The sequence below is a fragment of the Australozyma saopauloensis genome, chromosome 1 (assembly GCF_035610405.1).
Source record: "Australozyma saopauloensis chromosome 1, complete sequence".
NCBI lineage: Eukaryota > Fungi > Ascomycota > Pichiomycetes > Serinales > Metschnikowiaceae > Australozyma > Australozyma saopauloensis.
The window spans coordinates 2,151,245-2,172,545 of record NC_086131.1 but is presented as its reverse complement, the minus strand read 5'-3'; the positions used below and the strand labels follow the sequence as shown (position 1 = coordinate 2,172,545).

Below are 21,301 nucleotides of genomic sequence, written 5' to 3'. Positions count from 1 at the left end.
GTCAAATGTTTCCTCATTCTTCAACAGCACTGCCAGCATTTTGATCGATGAGAGTTATATTGTAAACACTACAGTATTGGAGAAATTCAAGAATTTCTTGGATTATCTTTACTCACTCCAAGAACTATTTGTCAGAGCGAAGAGACTTTCTGTCAACACAATTCCGCAACTCAGACAGCGGATTCACGAAAACGAGCAAACGTTTGAAAAACTCCTGAAAGACGACTCAGACATTAAGGGCGCGGAAGTGGACAAGCTCAGGCAATCTATTGTGAACGACAAACAGGAGCTATTTCAACAGCTCAATAAAAACTGGCTCATAAAGAAGTGCTGCTTCGAAGAGTACACGATGTTCCAAGAAACACAATTTCTCGTGTCGGAAGCTTGGGTTGATTGGTGTAAGGGACGGAGTCAACACCAGCAAAAGGTCTCCGAGCTCTACGAGGCAGTCACTGATGAAGTCGTTAACGAAATGCCCTTGAGGCGATAATTTAGCGGTCATAGGATGAAATGATTGGATGGTTGCTGTGTGCCAAATCGAGTTGGTCATCGAAATACTTCTTATCGAGAACTTTGGATACGTTCAAGGCCTCTACCGCTTCTTTAAAAGCAGGGGTTCCATGTAATCGGGCAAGAATGCGACCCACATCTCTTCCGAGGTCAGCTCCAATCGGGAATCCGCTGTCGAATCCTTTCTGCAAACTTGCCTCTTGCTGGTTTACTAGCCCATCGAGATATCCCTGTTTTCCGTGAGCTCGTTTCAAGTCTGCATAAACGGCGATACTTTCCTCATCACTTCCCCACACATCCTCGTTATCATCAGACGACTCAATTGGTGCTGGAGTCTTGCAACAAGTGCCGTTTTGAGAGCCTTGTCTGGAACACAGCATGATAAGAATAGATGTGTAGTGGAGGATCTCAGATTGTATGCACGATTGTGAGCCTCGAAGATGAGGGCAAGATGAGTAATATTAAAATCGAAAATGAATCACTGACGGAAAATATTTTCATATGAAATGCCAAATTTTCGGAGTTTTATCCTTTTGAAGATGTTCTCTGCCCATGACTCGTGAACTGACATCAAAGGATGATGGGAGCAGTGCCAAACTACAAGTTGCATCAAGATCACCAATTAATACAGCGAAGAAAAGATAATAGTGAAAAAAAAAAAAACAGAAATAAGAAACTTTCAAATGTAACGAAAAGTACGAAAATTGAAACAGCCATGTCTCCATATATCTTCTCAATGTGGACACCCCCAATTCCGGTGTCACGTGACCTCGTACTTCCACCCTCGAAGCGTTCCTACTTATCTTCAACAACAATAATTAATACACCAATCCCACTCAGACCCCTCAATTTGGCACAAAAGGCGCAGAAATCAATTCTGATTCCACTGCCTGACCAATCGTTAAATTCAAATTACTCAAGGGTGCAGGAAACCCTGACTTGTATATCTTCCAAGTCTAAAGAGCAAGTTCTGCTAGGAATTGACTATCGTAGACGTATTCGCGAAAGATCCGCCATCATAGAAGTATTCTCTTGAAGCCTGTTGACGATAGTTGTCATTTAATTGTGGTTTTATTTCTCGTTCATATTGGACGTCTATCTTCTTCGCGTATCTTAGAGATATATCACGAAGGATATCCATTTGCATCAATTCTCTCTACATATTCGATTAATTTACAATGGCTGAGAATCTTGTGACCCAGGTCACCCAGGATTTTGGCGGGAGCGGGTTGGCTTTGGCCAATGATAGCGACTCTGCCAGCGAATACAACACCAAGATTCATTTGAATATTCGCGGAATTCCCTTCAAAATTACACGCGACGAGCTTATGAGCTTACCCGAGAGTATCTTGTTGAGTCTCTTTCCCAATGGTGTCTTTTTGGACTTTAATGGTCAGGTGATAACTAACTTGACCGAAGAGGATGTAGTCTTCGTGAACTTCGACCCGGCGTGTTTTGAGTACATCTTGAAGGTATTTGGTGATGCGCAAAACGATCTTTTGGAGATGGGCACTCTTTCCCCTCAAATGTCGGGCTCCAGTCGCCTTGACTCTGCTGCATCAGTGTTGCAAGCTAAGCCTGCCATTATTGTGTTGAGAGAAGATCTCGACTACTATGTCATTCCACCCGTCGTCGATTGTACACATGAGGATATGAAGCACTTGAAATTGGAAGCTAGCTCGCAACTCTTACTGAATAAAACCGTGTTTTCTGGCTTGGGATATGATTGCTCGTTGCCCCCAACAAAGGTGCAGACTCTTGGTGTGGCTGAGCAACATCTTTTTGACATGTTGTGCACGTCTGGCTTTGACAAGAACGAGGTTTGGGGTAGTAGGTCCATGGAACCTAGTCGCTGTGTAGTACAGTCCTTGCTGTTGGTTCGCCTTGTCACGACACCACCAACACCACCCGAATCACCTTCACTACATCCTGTATCTTCCAATGCCTCGAGATCGAGATCTAGAATAGCGTCTTTGGCTAGTAGTGCCTCGCGCGCAGCGCTGAGATCATTATCGAGGGCGCGCAAGCTGGCAGAGGCCAACCAAACCAAGTTGTTGCTTTTCTGGAGGAAGCCCGCACGTAAGTGTTGGTGGTCCAACCAGGAGATGACAATGAGCACTGCAGGACTGGGTCTTGCTAAACTTGGTAAGGAGGTGACGGTCAAGATCCACGTCAGACGCGTCTGGACATTGGAATTGTCAGTAATTGGTGTACAGTAGTTCTTTATAATGCACTTTAATATAATCTTATAATTGAAGGTGATGTACGTTCAGTTCTGACTCTGATCGAGTCAATGATAATCACTGAGACCCATAGAAGTATAATACAGCGAATATTCAAAACATTGCTTTATAAAATTTGAATTCTTGCTGAACCCGTAGACTTATCATTACTTTGTCCTAAAATCTGTGAGCTTACTACCCGTACACCCTGATTTAGCACTGTTTAACATTCAAAATTCACGATATGAAGAAGTCAAATGTGCAGTGAAACGGAATGATACGAGTTAAGCAATAGGTTACATTGGAATTTTGTACAAGTTAATCTCTAATGTTTGGAGGAAAAGTTCAGTCGTCTCTTGTTTTTTGTCAATGCACGGCTTGAACTATTTTGGCGCCTAGTTGGAAACAGAATTTTGCTTCGACAACCGGGACTTCCCGAAATTTGAAACTGCTTATAATCTCAAACTTCATTGTTAGACAGTTAGCCTAGGCTCTGGCGTTTAACCACAATTTTGAATAGCGGCGAAAGGAGTTGGCCAAGCATACCATTCCGAAGTTGAGCATGCAGTATTGTAATTGCCATTCAATTAGATATAATTTTGACTAATACGAATCATATTTTTGCTTCCATTCACTCTAATATTTATAGGCTGGTCCAAATTTGAGTGTGAGAAAAAACACTCAGTGCTCTCTGAACAGAATGTCAGAGCACACAGAAGAAGAACCCAAACTCAATGCAAAGAGCAAAACAGTTAATAGTTCAAAGTCATCAAATTTATCAAATTTATCAAATTTGGAGATTGATGTCCTTGAAATAATTGTTAAGACACAGAAGACACAGAAGACACTATCAAACTGCCCTGCTCTCAATGATAAGAAAAAAATTAACAAAACCAATTTCTCATAAATAATTAAGGGCTCCATATCCAACCTCACTCTGCATAATCCCACCCCAATTCACATTTTTTCCACCACTCACTGAAATACTCATTCTCACCTACACATTACCTGGATCAATTCTAGCTAGTACTACCTATCTCCACCATGACCACCCAGTACGACCAACAGAAACTCGAACACACGCCGTGGGTCGAAAAATACAGACCGAAAAACTTGGACGATGTCGCCTCCCAAGAACACGCGGTCCGCATCCTCAAGAAAACAGTTCTGCTGGCAAACCTACCGCACATGCTCTTCTATGGACCTCCAGGTACCGGTAAGACATCCACAATGTTGGCATTGGCCAAGCAGTTGTATGGCCCGCGTTTGTACAAGCTGCGAGTGTTGGAATTGAACGCGTCTGACGAGCGTGGTATCTCCATTGTGCGGCTGAAGATCAAGAACTTTGCTCGGTTAACAGTGTCGAACCCGACCGCAGAGGATTTGCGCGATTATCCTTGCCCACCATATAAAATTATCATTTTGGATGAGGCAGATTCGATGACCAACGATGCGCAGTCCGCGTTACGTCGTACCATGGAGAACTATTCGCTGGTGACACGGTTCTGTCTCATTTGTAATTACATCACCCGTATCATTGACCCGCTTGCGCTGCGTTGTCTGAAGTTCCGCTTCAAACCGCTCGACAACGCCAACGCGTTTGCTCGTTTGAGTCTGATTGCAGAGAAAGAACTGGTGCGCTTGGACCTGGACGCGGTTCTCGAGGAGATTTTGGTTGTATCCAAGGGTGACTTGCGTAAAGCCATTACCTACTTACAATCTGCCGCTCGTTTGGGTGCGTCGTTGCTGGCGGAACACTCCATATCTGTCAATTTGGTCCGGGAGATTGCTGGAGTGGTTGAGCAGCCGCTTTTGGACGCGCTATTAGAGGCAATTCGCTCGAAAAGCTCCGCAGACATTATGGCCATCGTCAAAAAAGTTGTGCTTGAAGGTTGGAGTGCGCAACAGGTCTCTGACCAGCTTCATGACTTGTTGCTTCTAGATGAAGGACTTCAATCTGAAAAGAAGAATGCCATCGCAAAGCTCCTTTTTGAGACGGACAGAAGACTCAATAGTGGTACGGACGAACATGTTCAGCTTTTGAATTTGCTGTTGCAAATTGCCGCTGTTGTCTAACTCAGCTCGGCCGGATTTGCGTTCGCCCTACTCCATTCAACTACACTCCAAGTATATTAATGATTCTGCTGGAAGAATCTTGAAATATCAAAAGCCCGATTTGGCCAACTAGCCATTGCTCAAAATAATTATGTGTAAATTAACATGACATACTTTTGAGTTCAATGGCATGACAAATACGTTCAATGAAATCTGGGTAAAGGTCGAATTGTTCTTGCAGACAAAACTTTTGCGACACATCAAAGATAAGGGCGACAGGTGTTTCATCAATGTATTATCAAGAATATCAAAATTTGTAGTGTTTGTTTCGTTCACTGGCCGTAGAATGCCTATGATGCATTTTTATTCTATTAATCTTGTTTTCTTCTCTTAACAGACTGGAGTCTACAATCTTATGCTACGCTGGCTGTACAATCACTGAAAACTAGATTTTTAGGCGAACACGCACACACATATATATTTATACATATCCCAAAATCATTGCGTCCAGCACTTTGAGATTCTCTCTTGATTCCCAAAACTGTTGATTAGAGTATCCTTTAACCAGAAACCTATCTATACAAGGATTTTGAATTTGAGTCATGTTGGTGTACGATTCAAACAATTGCGCAATTTGCTTGGAGGGGTTGTTTAATCCCTTCCTTTGCATATGCGGTCACATTTACTGCAAAGATTGCATTCAAAAATGGAAGACACGGTCGGGCATGTGCCCACTATGTCAAGCTCCGATCGCGGAACAGACATCCCAAGATGCTAAAAATTATACAAAAGCGAAGGCTCTAGCAATAAGGCAGACAACAGCTTCGGCAGTCGGAGCAGCTTCAACAAACTATTCCGGAACTACATCTATCCCTGTCGCTCAAAATGTCGGCGTGCTTCCAGTCTATACCCCACAACGCAATACGCCGCACAAACATTTCTTGGGATTGAGAAGAATGTGCCGAAGGGTATTCCGAAGGAGAGGCCAGGTCTAGTTTTAATCTCAATATAAATAGCTCGAGGTGAAACAAATACCAATTAATGCGGAGTTTTTTATGGAAGTGTTGAAAGTGCACATGTAGATTAGGATACCCGCAACTTAGATTAGCTGTGCGAGTCAAGTTAGCCTGAATTTATTCAGTTCCGTTATTTTTGTCGATGTTCGGCATTTGGTGGAGCCATGCCAGGGGGGAACCCGTGGTTCATAGGAGGAAATCCACCAGGGCCCATGGCATAATGTGGAGGAGGAGGCAATTGTCCATTGGGGCCAGGTTGCATTCTCATCCATGGTGGAATTTCGTTTCCTGTAGCTACGGATTGCTGATGGCCTTGGAGTTGCTGTTGAAGTTGCATTTGGCCTTTGCCTGGCGTACCGGGTGCACCAGACTGAGCAGGCCCACCCATTCTGGCATTGATGTTTGAATTAGGAGGATGCGCTGAACCGATGGGTTGTTGTGGATGGCCATGAGGGCCTTGTGGAGGCATACCTGGAGGGAACATACCTGGAGGAGGTCTTCCAAAAAATGGGTGGTTGGGACCTGCTCCAGATGGGATATTGTGAAAGCCTCCCATCGGAGGATATTGTTGATGGTCGATTTTTGGATCAGCACCTGAAATATCTAAACTTTGCGAAGAGGCAGGGCCTGGAAGCTCCTGTTGTCTTCTCAGAAGAAGCCCGGAAAAGAAATTATCGTCTGAAATAGCTGGAGGACCACTTAAGCCTGGAGGTGGAGCAACACCTGAGGACGTAGTTCTAGTGAGTCCAGGGTATCCTTGAGGGGGTACAGATGAGTGAGCTGCAATACCTGGAGGAGCAAGATCACTTGGGTATCGAGGATACTGAGGAGGTCCTTGATTGCTGGGGTGGGATGCGGCTGGTCCTGAAATATTTGGAGGTAATTGGGAAACTTGCTGAGTTTGTTGAGCAACAGGAGAAGAGGTTGCAGGTTCGTTCTTGAAAAATCTCAGTCCTCTGCCAGGCGCGGAACTCACAGACCCAGATTTGCTTTCTTTTCTAGGTTGCAGAGCTGCTGCTGTATCTTCTGTACTATTTGGTGGTCTACCAGGGGCACCAAAGAAAGACGAGAATTTGGAAGAATCTTTGACCAGTGCTTTACTAGGTTCTTGAGGAGCGCCAACATTTGAACGAGGAACATTGTCGGTAGAAGTACCGACGAATGAGAAAAAGTTATCGACATCATTGCCTTTTGAATATACTGGTGCCTCATCAGAAACTCCGTTTTTGCGTCTATCTTCCTGTCTCATCAGTTGCTTCCAGCGCTCGAAATCCTCGACCGTGGAGCCCATGTCAATACCGTTGAGTCCAACATTGCTGACTGGAGTATCCCATTCCGGCGTATCTTCGTTAGGATTCTCGCCCAAGAGCTGGGAAATTTTGTCGCGAGACATACTCTCTAACTCAGTCTGCTTTAAGAAACCTCCAGGGCGACGATCCCAGCTGAGTTTAGACCCGGAGTGGTCCCATGAGCGTCCTGAATCATGAGGCTGGCCTCCATTACCGCCACCATTATTGTTGTTGTTACGTCTGTTCCGCTTCAGGTTGCCGGCATTGTTGCGATTAGCGTCAGAGGCAGATTTCTGTTTCACCTGCCAAAATGTTGCTGGTGGCAATTTTCCCGAGTCAAACAATGACACAGCCGGTTCGTTCTGCAACAGAATTAAGGTCTGGATCGAATAAACCATTTCTCGGCCACGTTTACACTCTGGGATCAAAGTGAGCATCCAGTCATTGTTCAGAGAAGAGGCACCTTCGGAGACAGCAGATGGAGCGGATTCCACATCTACAACAGGACGTTCGCTGCTTTCAGGCGTGAGTTCTTTGGCAGCGTTGGCCATGGCTGAATCTAGCAATTTGGAAAGTGCGCTTCCAGGCTCCAAGGTACTCTTTTTCTGTGCAAGAGGGGGGCGGCCAGCGGGAGCATGCGACAGGCTGACGATTGCCGGGTCAATGAAAAGGTCGGAGTTTTGCATTTGGGAGGAATTCAAGTCTGGACTGCGTTGGTATGGTGTTCTTCAGTATGTACGTTAGCTCACGTATTTCCGTCAAATATGACGATAAGGAATGCGAGAAAAAAGTATGTGAAAGGAACTATCTCAAAAAAGGCAGGGACGATCTTGAAACGAGATTTGGGATGGGATGGTGGTGAATTGAGCAGAGGTGTTGGAGAGGGAGCATGCGGTGAAACAGGAAAAGATAGCTTCAAACGTGGGCGTGCGCAACTCAATCTTATAACGTGGGGGGAGATCAAATTTGGGATTGATCTGGGAAAAAATGGGCAGTGAAATATGTACAATGACAAAATTTCTGAAGCCATTGAATTTAATATTGTAATTCGTTTTTATGAGATCTGTTCCTCTGCAATGAAACGGCCTTGATTGAGATGAAGCGCTGACGGAGCAATTGCTCATTGTCATATATGCTAAGGAACAATAGAATGTTGTTGGTACAATTGCCTTACAATATCGAAAATTTTCAAACTGATTTTGGTTTATGTCGTTCAAGTCATTCAATTTTCAAAGTAGATTTATGTAGCTTTTTGAAGTGGTTTTGAGCCAAGGTCGCTCTTGTTAAAGACGAGTTTATTGAGAAATACAAGAATTCTAATAAAGTTGTTAATCCTTTTTGTGTATCAATACATCATACAACATCGAAATCAATTTAGACATTCTGGAACTCTATCATGTACCTTGTGTAGTAGAGAGCCTGGCAGAAGCAAGTAGTATGAGGTGGATCATCGGTTTTGAACAATAATACGAAAGGATAATCGACTGCAAAGAGATAACAGAAGATCCAATTGATTATGGTCATTGTTAAAAGAGTTTTACCGAAGACGATGTCGGAACTCTGTTCCAGATTAATGTCAATGCCAGGAGTGACACCTCAAGATATTGGTCAGTCTTGTGACAATCATCCTCTCTCTTTCTGCAGAAAATCACAAAATAGTTGAATTGACTCTAGAGCCCATTTCTCGTGTTCAAAAGTTCCACTGAGGCCTGTCAGATTGGATGCTAAGCTGACATGCTTCTGCTGGTACCCAGAAAATAGTCTTGCGACCAAAAGAATGATATGAAAACTTATTCAATTTCAATAAACAGAGGAGTCAATTGAAAAGTATGGAAATGCCAGTTTTCTGGAATCGATCGATCCCTTCCTTTTAACCGAGAGGTACATTCGGGTTCCATTCGAAGATTCGAGAAATGGTCATGGAAGAATGAAGGATATCATTGGCGTTTCCCAAAAGAGACTAATGACGGCAAATCGTTTCCGACTCTCGCCATCATTTAATACGTCAAGGTTGGCGCAACACCCCTAACCTGGTAAACTCCGAGATGTGAATATAGCAGATGCTCGGAGATAGTAGAAGTTTCCTTGGCTGTTTCAAAAAACCCTACAAGAGCTACTCGATTCAATCATTGCAGCCAGTATGAAAAGAGAAATCATCTACAGCTGTAACTCATCACTTACAATTGTTGAATGTTTTATCAAGTAACATAGACCTTCTGAGAAACATTCCAGGCCCAGCTATAAGCTTCGAATTATTTCGTACCTGTTGTTGATATGCAGTGGCCTTTTCTGAGGCGTTTCGTATTGAGTCAAAGAAGCGAGGTTCATAACCGAAGAAGCACAATTACCCTGTACAAAGTGTCGTATCATACCACCCCTGACTACTTTTCGCTTGACGTTTGAATAGCTAAAATGTGGTCCATAATCAAGATTTGCTTAGGAGAGTGGTCCCTCTCGTATCGTGGAATTTAAACTTTTTAACCCGGTATTCTTCCTTTTATCATCTGTCCATTTCTAACCATTGTGTACCATCCGGTCCAAAATTTAGAGTTAGACCTGTTAAAGCCTCATCTGCACATACGCTCTTACTCATGCCCAAAGGGGATGGCCATGCACTTCGTACAGGATTAATTCGCTTTAAAGTATCCCTAGTTACGATATAATGCAGGAAAATCATTTGAAGTGCATACGTCCAAATGTAAATTGTCTCGGCTATAATTGACAAACACTAGCAAAAGGCACCGAGATGTTCTTGAAATAAAGTAGTTGTGGTCTATTGATGACAATTGTTAAAAATAGGCTCGAGTAAAAACTTGTCATGAAGTAGGAGCCTCATTTATTCACGCCTTCTTTCGAAGGAATGATTAGCCGGAATGCTTCAAACTATAGGGTAAAATAACGTCTCCTGGTAGAGTGATGGTTGCGAGCGCTTTGCAGAAATCTCATCGAGGGATGGAATATAGCAGACCAGGCCTCGGTAACCTTATAAAAGGACGGCTTTTTCTCATTGTCTAATCCTTCTAATTATTCAATGAAATTTTCATACATATTTCCATGCCTTTTTGGCATAGCAAATTCCCTTGTCATCTCTCAAAATACAATAGAGACAGCCTCAATCAATGAGCCTGTCACTGTCAACAAAGATGTCTTCTATTCCGTCTTGAATGTGGGATACATACAGCCTCTGAGCGCAATAATTAAAGGTGACTGGTACATTACAAGCGAAAATGCCAACACGAATTTTTGGATTGACTCTGGTGAATTTTTCAATGATGGAAATATATTCTTCGATTCATCCACAGGTGATCAAATGAGTTTCAACTCAGATCCGCTAGAATTCGTGAATACTGGACGAATAATCATAAAAGTTGGCTCCGTGATGGACTATAATGTTTTAACTCTCAGTGCACAAGACCGGTGGTCCAACACCGGCTCTGTGACTCTTTACAATCGCGTTTCCATGTACGTGTATGATTTCGAGATTCAATGCCCAGATTTCACTAATGAAGGCTCAATTTGTATTAACAATGGTTATTGGGTCCCTCAGTCGCCTGTGATTGGCTCCGGCTGCGTAAATGTAGGCCAAGGCGCTGCCTTTGTGGTTGACAGAGACAATAACGGAAATTTGGTCAGTCACGATCCAAGCCAAACAATCTTCTTATCGGATCATACATCTGTGCTAAACATAGGCGATTCTAATGGAAATAGCGAGGTATTGCTCAAGAGAGACTCAGTTCCATTAATCAAGGTGAGAGGGTTTGGAAATGGAAACAGTATCTTTATTGGCAGAACAATCAATTCATACGGCTATCCTCCCGGTCGAGGAATTTTGAACGTCGAGTACACTACATCTTCTGGGGTGGGCATGTCAATTGATCTCGATATTGGCGTTGGCTACGATTTCAATAATTTCCTGTTCAACCTAAACAAGCTTACATATCTAAGCGATCCTTCTGAGGATGTTCCATCTATGTGCTATTGTGACACATATATGCCTGAAGCTCCCAGAGTATTGCCAAGTTCTTCAAGTTCTTCAAGTTATTCGAGTTCTTCAAGTTCTTCAAGTTCTTCAAGTTCTACAAGTTCCTCAAGTTCTTCAAGTTCTTCAAGTTCTTCAAGTTCTACAAGTTCCTCAAGTTCTTCAAGTTCTTCAACTTCGTCTAGCTCGTCCAGCCCGTCCAGCTCTTACAACCCTCCAAGTTCTTCAAGTTTCTCGAATACCACAAGTTCCATAAACCACACAAGCTCTTCCAGAGTACTGACATCTACCAATGTTTCAGGTTCTTCATATCTGTCTTCGAATTCTCTGTCATCGAGCTCATTGATTATCAGAACTTCATCGCCAAGCACCTCTAGCGCTTCGAGCATTTCGAGCAGTCTGATGTCTTTGGCTTCACTTCAGGTTTCGAGCTTGAGCTTCTCTCTGAATTCTTCTTCTCCAGTTGCATCGAGCTCTTCAATCCCACCAAGGTCACCAATTTCGTCCATGTCTTCCATTGTGTCTAGCTCTTCGATTGCATCAAGCTCCTCCAGTGTCTCTAAATTCTCTTTGAGCTCAATTTATATTGCATCTGTTTCCTCAACTTCTTCCTCTGCATTCTCTTCCATTACTTCGAGTGCATCTCTGAACTCAAGCCCTTTCCGCTCTATTGCTTCGAGTTCATCAATAACTTCAAACCATTTCATTGCATCAAGCACTCCGATATCTTCAGGAGTTTCTTGTACCATAAGCACCTCATTTAGATCCAATTCTTCCATAGCTGGGAGCTCTTCTAAGAGCATCAGCTCTATTGAGGTGTCAAACACTCCCCAAGTCAGCAGCTCCACCACTAGCTCAAGCTACTTTTCAAGATCGAGTAGCTCTAGAGCCTCGGCCCCTTCTGCACCAGCTGTTACATTTTCTCTGACAACAAGGGCAACAAGCTCCCTGGGTAGAGTTTCTTCCTTTACTTCTCAGACTTCACGGCCAATTTCATCGACTAGTCTTGGCCAAACATTGTCAGTTGTATCTTCAGAAATGTCTTATTCATATGACCTAGACGCTACAGCCAGATCCAGAACTCGTTCGCATGCTAGCAATTCTGACTCATTGAGTGCTCAAAGCTCAAATTCGAAAGCCATTCTTCCTTCCAATGATCCATCAACGTCAAAAATGTTGAAATCTTCGACTGAAATACTGAGATCCAGTACAAGAACCCCGTCAACAACCTCCAGTACTGTCAATGCTTTTACTAGCACAAGAGGTTCATATAGCTCTTCCAAAGAGCCCGGTGTCTCTACCTCCATTTCAGTTTTCTCATCCAGCATCCCTCTTTCTTCTTCTACTCTTGGTTCGTCCAAGGGTTCAAGCTCCTTCTCCCTGGTGTCGAGCTTTTCGGGTGTTTCAAGCTCTTTGAGAAGTTCGAGATCTTCTCGAAGCACCTATCTTTCTACTTCTTCTCTGCAAACTGGTTCTTCTTCAGGAATTATTTCTACAATTACTTCGAATTTAGCTTCTAGCTATGGACTATCATCTCATTTCGAATCATCTTCCATTTCCAGAGCGTCGTCCATTTCCAGAGCTTCTTCCATTTCCAGAGCGTCTTCCATTTCGAGCAAGTCTTCCATTTCGAGCACGTCTTCCATCTCGAGCACGTCTTCTATTTCGAGCAAGTCTTCCATTTCCGGAGAATCTTCAAATTCCGGAGACTCTTCCCGCACTAGCGTTTCTCCTGCTTCGACTTCGCCAACTGGCAGTAGCTCACTCTCTGGCTCGACCTCTTCTTTTGCTTCAGAATTGTCAGACTCTTCGAGGACCTTAAATGGTAATAGTAGATCAAGAATTCTAAAATCAGACACCTCAATTGCTGGAAGCACATCCCAATTAAATGTCGCTTCCTCTCACTCATCCTCTTCTTCGTCGCCTCTTCTGCCAAATTTCACTGGCTCTGCAACACAAACTTCGAACTTGCCTCCGATCAGAAGTACAATCACCTCAAGTGCCACATCATCATCTTCAAAGGGCCGGAGTACCTCATCAACCTCTGAACATCTGTTTGGATATTGGAACAACTCGACAACATTTTCCGCCCTCAACCAAGAGCAAGCAACTGACTCTACAGTGAATTCCTTTGTTTTTGCTTCTGGCGAAAGCACAAGTTCGTTCTCCATCAGCAAATCCACTAAATCTGCATCTGAATTCGTCCCAGTGGCTGAGATTACCGCGACATCAACTGGTTTATCCTCCAAGGTTGTAACTATCACTTCTTGTGAAAACAATGTCTGTTTTGAAACGGATTCTACTATTTCTGGTTCTACTGCTGATTTGACTCCAGCCTCTACAATACTCAGAAGCACTTCCAAATTGATTCCTTCCGCGCAGCCAACGGTGGCCGGTTCGTTCAGTAGTGACACATCGATTGTTACTATTACTTCTTGTAGTGAATCATTGTGCACTACTGTCATTTCCACTGTGACTAATTACCCTAAGCCAAGTACAAATGTTTATGCAAAGTCCTCGATCTCCTTTGCTATTGGTGCTCAAAGTAGTCAAGCGACGCCAAAGTCTGGGGAAGACACAACCGAAGCTCCATACCTGACATCAAGACCTGGTCAACAAATCGTATCAAATAGTAACAGTATTGCATTTGTTGCAACATCTACTACTTTGAATGCCGAACCTAGAACAAGCACAACAACTGCACCAACTGTTACTGTTGTAAGTTCAGGTTCTCACACAAAAGCCCACTTCGTTTTTGCAATTATTTCATTACTTTTCATATTCTAGTTGACACAAGAAACACACAACACGATGCTTCAATTATCTATCTGACTCAGTTAATTCTGAGAGCACCCTTTCGCATCCTTTTACATCCTATCACATCCTTCCACATCCTTTGCATAAGGAATCAGTTCTAAAATTACAATACACCGAGTCATACATTCTGATATTACCATTGAATTATTACGCAGTAGTATTAGAACCTTTTTGCTATTGCCATCGAAGGTCTTTACTGAATCAAGACACTAAAGTAAAAAATAGTATGGTATATAGGTTTATCAGAAGGCATATAGACGATCCAGTCGTAAATGTTGCAGATGGGGAACGCTTTTACGCAGGTCCGTAACCTAGCACTATATACCACTGAATGAAATTGGTGGCCTACTTCGTTTTTTTAAGTAATAATAATACATTTATCCGAAAAGTCAGTATTAACCGACAACCTAGTTACTCACAAAGGGCAGGTTTAATTTCTTGATTTCTTGACACATCACAAACCAATCAATTACCCGCAAGTCTCCAGAGTCTTCTTGTCGTTTCTTAATTCTTTCAAGCTCTTCCCACTTGAAAAGCTCATACATAAAGCGGAGATTTGGTTGGATCACAATATTAAGTCTTCGCACACGCACATACAAATATGCTTGGGGTAAGTTTAAACCGTAACGCTTCATAACTTCAGCAATAACCACAGATGCTGACCTAGATACACCGACTCTGCAATGAACAAGGATTTTTGTAGCTCCATTCGATTTCTTGTACTCATTGTCGATGAATTCGAGAATACGTGGAAGAGCTTTAGATAATTCATCAATGCCATCATCCTGAAGGTTACTTACTTTCATGATGTCTTGAACAGAGCATTGCAGATTGCTGCCTGAAGAAGATGGCTTTGCTTTATCGGGTGAGCTTGCACTCTTTGGTTTTATTGTGTAAATCTCTAAGTTTTCTCCATCGACATGCTTTACCAGAATTTCATGTTCCGATTTGAATCTGAATCCATGAATCCAATCAACAGTTTCTCCTACCGAAACGACTTTCGATATGCCCAATTTCGACAAAACAGTGAGGTTGTTAGCATGCCTGAGTGACCCGAGATATAGGTACGGGAGAATACGGGACGGGAGAGAACCCTCAACTTCCTCAACCCAATGATGATCGTCGTAAACTGAGGAATGGTCTTCGCTGACCTCTTCATCTGAGTCAGTGGATGATGAGTCCAGATCGTTTGCAACATATCCTAGGCGGAGTCTGCGAGGAATGGATCTCTTTCGTTCTTGAATGCCCAGATTTTTGCCCAAAAGAATGTTATTGAATTCTGCAGTTGTGATCGTCTCGACTTTTGACCAAACAATCTCAGACCCTAATACTTTAGGGCTGAATCTTTTAAGAAGCGGTTCCACCTTACGTAAAACTTGCACATCATTGCTAAAAAGATAAAATGGGCGACCATATTTGTTGTGCAAGTTAATTATTGCCTCATCCAATGAGACATTTTCGGCAAACATGAGGTAGCTCAAAATAAGAAGAGACAGCTCTGTGTATCCGTCAGAACAATAAATGAGAGTAGCAAGACCATCTTCAGTCATGCATGATGAATATAGGTACATTAGTTTGCATGTGTTGACAAAGCTCATCAAACTTGTTTGCTTGCAATCTCCCAAACCAATAGATCCTGAAGATGGAAACTCGAGTAGGTGAAAATCAGATACATCACTCGCTTTGTGGGATGTAATTGTGTATTTGAAGAGAAGTTCTTGAATCTGTGAGTCAGTTGGAAATTGAGCTTCACTATGGCACAGAACGAGTAGTTGCCAATGCGCACGAGGTGAAGGAAGCATGGATACTAGATTTGACCCAACTGAGAAAGATTTGTCTTTTATGAGTGTCGAATTCTTGGGATTACAATATTCGAATCGGTGGTCGGAATTTGGCGAAATCAGAAACTTGTGGTCAGGGATTGAATCCGAGTTAGATCCTTTGAGAACTTGCATCATTGTTTGATAGTCCCAAATATTCCCTGACCAAACATTAAGATGGAGTCTTGAAGCAGCGGACATTCTTGTTGTTTCTACCTTTTCTTTCACAAAATAGTCGGCGTCCCACGATTGAAAGGTTTCGGATTTTAGGAGCACCATACTATAAAGCAATAGCTGGGTTTTTTTCGAATGATCCAGACCGGTGAATATAGATGAATTGTCCCGTACAGTCATAACATCACTCAAGCTTTCCTCATTCTTGACATCATTGAGCAGGAGAACGAAGACATTATAGAACGGAATCAAATGCTTATTCTCGATGATCTGTGCCACACGAATGAGACGAGCCAAAGGCTCACATTTGCAGGAATTGGACTTGTGCTTTTCACTCAAACAGTACACAACAATATCGGAGCATCTGGCCACTTTGTTTGCCTGAATATGGAAATTTCGTAAAGAGATACCGCGTTTTGGGTCTTGATCAATGAACTGAGGCATGAATCCCGTTTCGAAGCAATCGGAAATAATTTGATCAGTGATCCCCGTCCATTCACCCTGTGATTGATCGGCAGAAGGAATAAAGCTCGCAATCAATGTCTTTATTTGCAAACAGACTTCTTGACGTGAATACTGTATTCTGTGCAAAATTTCATCAGTTCTAACAGTATTTCTCAAAACTTTAGCCAGATGGGTTGGTGCTGGAGAGCTCTCGACGCACATCAAAAAGCGCACATCTTTGGGCTTCTCGATTTCTAGATCAAGATCGGCGAGACTGGCATATGAATCACCAGCAAATTTTTGGATTAGATTCTGAGAGGCAAAGAAAGCTTTTTGTGCATAGTTTTCCCCATGAAGACCATGAAGCCAGGGAAACATCCTACTCGTCGACGGGAGTGGGTTGTTAAAATACCAATGAAAAACGTTTGAAAGTTGAGACACCGATATCGAATAAATGACAAAAGATGTGGTGTTTGGCGTAGATTCAAGAGGCGTAATGTGTCGGTTGAAAAATGAAGAAGCCTTGTCCAAGGGAGAAATGGGTTCTCTGATGGAGTAGTTCGAAAGCAGGTCCAAGATTGCTTCCGTTGGACAGCGCGCGCTGCCATTGAGCTTCTTTGTTTTTTGGGAAGGAAATCTATATATTTTGGTTTCCCCGGTAGTAGAAAGTTGTATGTCTTCCTCTTCTGAGACCACTGGTGAGTTTGTGTTGAAGGTTTTGAAGCGAGCTCTGAAGCGATCACGCTCGTAGGAGAAATCATTAGATGTCGAGGATGAACGCTTCGATTTCACCGATGCCGCCTCCAGGTATGCGTCATCAGGAATGCTTCCCTCTATGCTTTCTATTTCCATTAGGGGTCTAGATTTGGCCAGAAGAAGACTTAGATCTAGGTGGCTCTCATTCTCTGCGGTAGAAGTAGAGAGCGCCTGAGACGCTAGTGAAATATCCAGTGGAACCACATGTATACCGTTCTCTGGAAAATTCACCATATGAGGAAGAGAACACTCTGGAACAAGTGGAGGACTAGCAGACCCGGTAGGAATGGTGACAGGTTGGCGAGTAGCCATTCTAGGAAATTTATAAAGATCTTATTATAGTCAGCAGCTCAATCCAGTGAGCAGTGAATGAAATGACCTATCTATAGTTTCGAATTCACGGACACGCACTTTGTGGAGTCCGTTCTTCGTCAAGTCACGTCTTCTCAAGTCAATTGAGCTACGCTAGAGGAATTTCAGCACTCACGCAAAATCTCCAAGCCGAAATAAATATTGCTTGTCACTGGAGCCTAATACCGATACAAACTCGAGGTTGTGTAAATCCGGGGTTCAGTTGAAAAACCCCGCAGATCCCAGTTTGTTGAAAATGACCGGGGAGACTCACAGGCCAAGTTTAGAGAAACAATGCCGATGTATACCAAGATCAGAGTTTCCCTTTATAAATAGTTCTGAAGGAAAAAGTTAGTAGCAACGCCAGAAATGGAAAAATGGAGTTGAGATTAGATAAGGTGATGGGGAGGAGTGTGTGCAGACAGAACAACGTGCCGTCCCAGACCTGGTTCGAAGAAATTTTAGGAGCGCCTTTCGGAGAGCGGAATGGGGGTAAAAATCTCCAGAACTAAAATTTATGGACCTAGCAGTTTTGAATTAAAAATGAGTTCATTGTGTAACGCTCTCTTTTGCTTTTCATCGTTATTGTATTGGCTCTGGCAGAAACAATGGCAGTAGAGATCAGGGCGCGAATCAAAGGGTCACTTTGTATGGCGAAGATGAATTTTGAATTCTTTTTTGTAATTTCAGTTCCTATTTCAGTCTGTAGCAGTTGCGATTTGCCAATTAACTCTAATTGGCGACATTCCAACCTGTAGTTGACGATTTGCAGCCGGTACGTAAGTTGGTCTCAGGGCATCTCGTGTGCTGGCTGATCCAGATCATTGGCAGTGAAATTCGAGAGTGTCAAATTTTTGACAATAAGACTCTTAGAATTGTGAAACGAATCTCAAAAAGATAGTTTGCATACACTGATTTTGCTTCGTTTTGTAATTGAGTCTTGAAGTTTATTTTGTTAAAATTGGTGTCGAAGAGCAATGCGAGTCAACAATCTCTCAGTACCGCTTATAAATGAATGATATTACTCCAAGCAAAATAGAAACTGTTGTTTTATACTTCTGTTAATTTAATTCAGAGAGAGCTCGGCCTGTATCAATACAGGGCACAAGTTCTGTTTTGTGACGTGAGGAAGAAATCAGAGAGTACATTGCCGTCTCATTTTCACTCAGGCAAAAAAATTTGGCGAGCTTCACAATATTTAGTATCAATCTTTTCAAAATCTTGAAGAGAAGAAGGTCTACGAAACAGACAGACTCCAACTTGACTGGCCGGTCTCTTGTGACAAACTTGGTTCGCATCCAAGAACCGATTGACCTTCTCAGACGAAAGACATATAAGAAAAATATGGGCTAAAGATATCATACTTTTTTTCACACCATTGACCTTACGATTTAGACATCGCTTCAAGACTACTCACAGCAGATTTTCCCTAGCTCAAAATATACATCAGAACCAAATACGAACTTGTTCTGGCCAGAGTTGTACAATTCGGATCATCAGGAAAGTATCGAACAATAGAATAAGTGACTTGTGTTCTATAGCCATCACCGCAACGACTAAAAGATTTCTCGAGTCTTCGCTCGTATGTTCTCCCAATTCCAGAGAAGCAGTGAAGTCATACGCTCTTAGAAATCAAAATTTCTACCCTTGATTGTGATTCTATAACTAAATAAAAATTTATTGAACGACTCAGGTAGGCTAACTATCAATATTTCACCACTATTCTCTTACATCACATGGGTTAGAATTTCTACCAAGGCAATGATATCTGGCTCTCAAGCATAACAATTTCTAGACAAATCTATCCTTTGTTAATTGCAATTGTGAAACCTTCCATTTCTCTAAAAATCTTCCTCCTCCCATTCCCCTTCCCGCTTACTAATTTTCAGCACCATCTAGAAGCCGCATACCTCTATGGTCCCTATTCCTATCAGCATCGATCCTGCAGAAAACACAAGCCTCTATTATATAAACTCCGATAAGGACTACACCCCATACTCCCATAGTTAAACAATGAAAGCCACATACTTGCTTTCGTGTGCTGCGGCGTGGGCATTGGCCAGCGCCTACTCCGTCCCCTCACTCTCAGATCTTCAGCATTTGATTTTCGACGAAAATACCGTCGAAATAGGGGACTCCACTGGTCAATTGCCAGAATCGCTTTTTTCGTCCATTGCTGCCTCTAGAGATCCAATTTTGATCGATGCATGGAAAAGTTTATTGCATGATGTTGGTGTTGATGGTGCTGCTGAGTTGTACCGCAAATACCTTGCAAAGAACCCTGTTGCTCCGACCCTGATGAATAATCTCTACAAGGCTTTCTCTCAGCCCGAGGAACCACAGTTTGAGACCTTGTCCTCCCCTAGATTCCCCGAATACGCTTTGAGAATTAAGGAGAACGATCCTGAGGTATTGGGCTTGGACGATTCCAAGTACTACACAGGATACTTGGATGTGCAAAGCTTGGGCAAACACTTCTTTTACTGGTTCTTCGAGTCTAGAAATGACCCGGAGAACGACCCTGTCGTTTTGTGGTTGAATGGAGGCCCTGGTTGCTCGTCTGCGACCGGTTTGTTTTTCGAATTAGGACCTTCTTCTATCAATGCTACCTTGCAGCCAGTCAGAAACCCATTTTCCTGGAACAATAATGCCTCAGTTATTTTCTTGGATCAGCCTGTTGGTGTAGGCTACTCTTACACTGATGGCGAGGCTATTAGCACCACTGCCGCTGCTGCTAAAGATGTGTTCACATTCTTGGAGCTCTTCTTCCAGAAATTTCCTCACTTGACTTCTCAAAAATTCCACATTGCAGGAGAATCATACGCTGGCCATTATATTCCCTCTTTCGCGTCCGAGATTATCAATCGTGCTGATCGTTCTTTCGATTTGGCCTCGGTGTTAATCGGAAACGGTCTCACAGATCCATTGGTTCAAAGTAAGTACTATAGACCCATGGCTTGTGGTGAGGGTGGCTACAAATCTGTTTTGCCTCAGGAGACGTGTGACCAGATGGACAGGGATTACGGAAAATTTGAGAAACTTGAGAAATTATGCTACAAATTCCAAACAGCTCTCACTTGTGTTCCCGCCCTATTCTACTGTGAGAAGAAATTGTTTGGTCCATATCAGGATACTGGCTTAAATCCTTATGACATCCGTGTTCCTTGTAATGACCCAGCTGGCAGTTGCTACAAGGAAATGGACTACATTGACGACTACTTGAACCTGGAATATGTGAAAGCAGCCGTTGGTGCATCCAACATTGATATCTTCACCTCTTGTGATGACACTGTCTTTAACAACTTCATCAAGACTGGCGACGAGATGAAGCCATTCCAAGGCTTTGTTGCCGAGTTGTTGAACAAAGACATTCCCGTTCTTCTTTACGAGGGAGACAAGGATTATATCTGCAACTGGTTGGGAAATCACGCGTGGGCAAACACGTTGGACTACAAGGAGAAGCACGAGTTTCAGTCCAAGCCATTGATCCCATGGCACACTTTGGAGGGCAAATTGGCCGGAGAGGTTCAAAACCATGGCATCTTCACGTTCCTTCGTATTTACGAGGCTGGCCACATGGTTCCTTTCAATCAACCAGAGGCATCCTTAGATATGTTGAACAGATGGCTTAGCGGAGACTACGCCTTGAAGAAGTGAAAAAGTCCCACAGAACATGAAGCAAATTGTAGCGCTCGACAATAAAAAGTGTATCAGCTCATCTGTAACAAATCGATCACAGGATCGCTAGAGCATCTTGGTGAAAAGTACATCCACCCTAACAATAAATCCAAAGTAAGTTAAGCCAATTAGAATCGACATTTAAAATAAGTATACTCCTAGTAATTATCCCTATTGAATCCATTCAGCT

The 21,301-nt window shown here is 42.9% G+C and overlaps 8 protein-coding genes across 8 annotated transcripts; 5 read left to right on the top strand and 3 right to left on the bottom strand.

Annotated features, from left to right (window-relative positions):
* Positions 1 to 491: 491 nt before the first annotated feature.
* Positions 492 to 890, bottom strand: PUMCH_000942 (uncharacterized protein; the record flags this gene model as incomplete). Its single annotated transcript, XM_063020016.1, has 1 exon — positions 492 to 890. One exon carries the CDS (start codon positions 888 to 890, stop codon positions 492 to 494), a length of 399 nt encoding a protein of 132 aa, XP_062876086.1.
* Positions 891 to 1,087: 197 nt separating this feature from the next.
* On the top strand, positions 1,088 to 1,546 carry PUMCH_000941 (uncharacterized protein; the record flags this gene model as incomplete). The annotated part of the gene is made up of 1 exon (XM_063020015.1): positions 1,088 to 1,546. One exon carries the CDS (start codon positions 1,088 to 1,090, stop codon positions 1,544 to 1,546), a length of 459 nt encoding a protein of 152 aa, XP_062876085.1.
* Positions 1,547 to 1,688: 142 nt separating this feature from the next.
* PUMCH_000940 (uncharacterized protein) lies at positions 1,689 to 2,729 on the top strand (the record flags this gene model as incomplete). Its single annotated transcript, XM_063020014.1, has 1 exon — positions 1,689 to 2,729. One exon carries the CDS (start codon positions 1,689 to 1,691, stop codon positions 2,727 to 2,729), a length of 1,041 nt encoding a protein of 346 aa, XP_062876084.1.
* A 1,047-nt stretch (positions 2,730 to 3,776) lies between these two features.
* On the top strand, positions 3,777 to 4,808 carry PUMCH_000939 (uncharacterized protein; the record flags this gene model as incomplete). Its single annotated transcript, XM_063020013.1, has 1 exon — positions 3,777 to 4,808. One exon carries the CDS (start codon positions 3,777 to 3,779, stop codon positions 4,806 to 4,808), a length of 1,032 nt encoding a protein of 343 aa, XP_062876083.1.
* Positions 4,809 to 5,933: 1,125 nt separating this feature from the next.
* On the bottom strand, positions 5,934 to 7,778 carry PUMCH_000938 (uncharacterized protein; the record flags this gene model as incomplete). Its single annotated transcript, XM_063020012.1, has 1 exon — positions 5,934 to 7,778. One exon carries the CDS (start codon positions 7,776 to 7,778, stop codon positions 5,934 to 5,936), a length of 1,845 nt encoding a protein of 614 aa, XP_062876082.1.
* A 2,345-nt stretch (positions 7,779 to 10,123) lies between these two features.
* PUMCH_000937 (uncharacterized protein) lies at positions 10,124 to 13,858 on the top strand (the record flags this gene model as incomplete). The annotated part of the gene is made up of 1 exon (XM_063020011.1): positions 10,124 to 13,858. The coding sequence occupies one exon, from the start codon at positions 10,124 to 10,126 to the stop codon at positions 13,856 to 13,858; it is 3,735 nt and encodes a 1,244-aa protein (XP_062876081.1).
* A 437-nt stretch (positions 13,859 to 14,295) lies between these two features.
* Positions 14,296 to 17,394, bottom strand: PUMCH_000936 (uncharacterized protein; the record flags this gene model as incomplete). Its single annotated transcript, XM_063020010.1, has 1 exon — positions 14,296 to 17,394. The coding sequence occupies one exon, from the start codon at positions 17,392 to 17,394 to the stop codon at positions 14,296 to 14,298; it is 3,099 nt and encodes a 1,032-aa protein (XP_062876080.1).
* A 2,052-nt stretch (positions 17,395 to 19,446) lies between these two features.
* Positions 19,447 to 21,090, top strand: PUMCH_000935 (uncharacterized protein; the record flags this gene model as incomplete). Its single annotated transcript, XM_063020009.1, has 1 exon — positions 19,447 to 21,090. One exon carries the CDS (start codon positions 19,447 to 19,449, stop codon positions 21,088 to 21,090), a length of 1,644 nt encoding a protein of 547 aa, XP_062876079.1.
* Between the last annotated feature and the right edge of the window lie 211 nt (positions 21,091 to 21,301).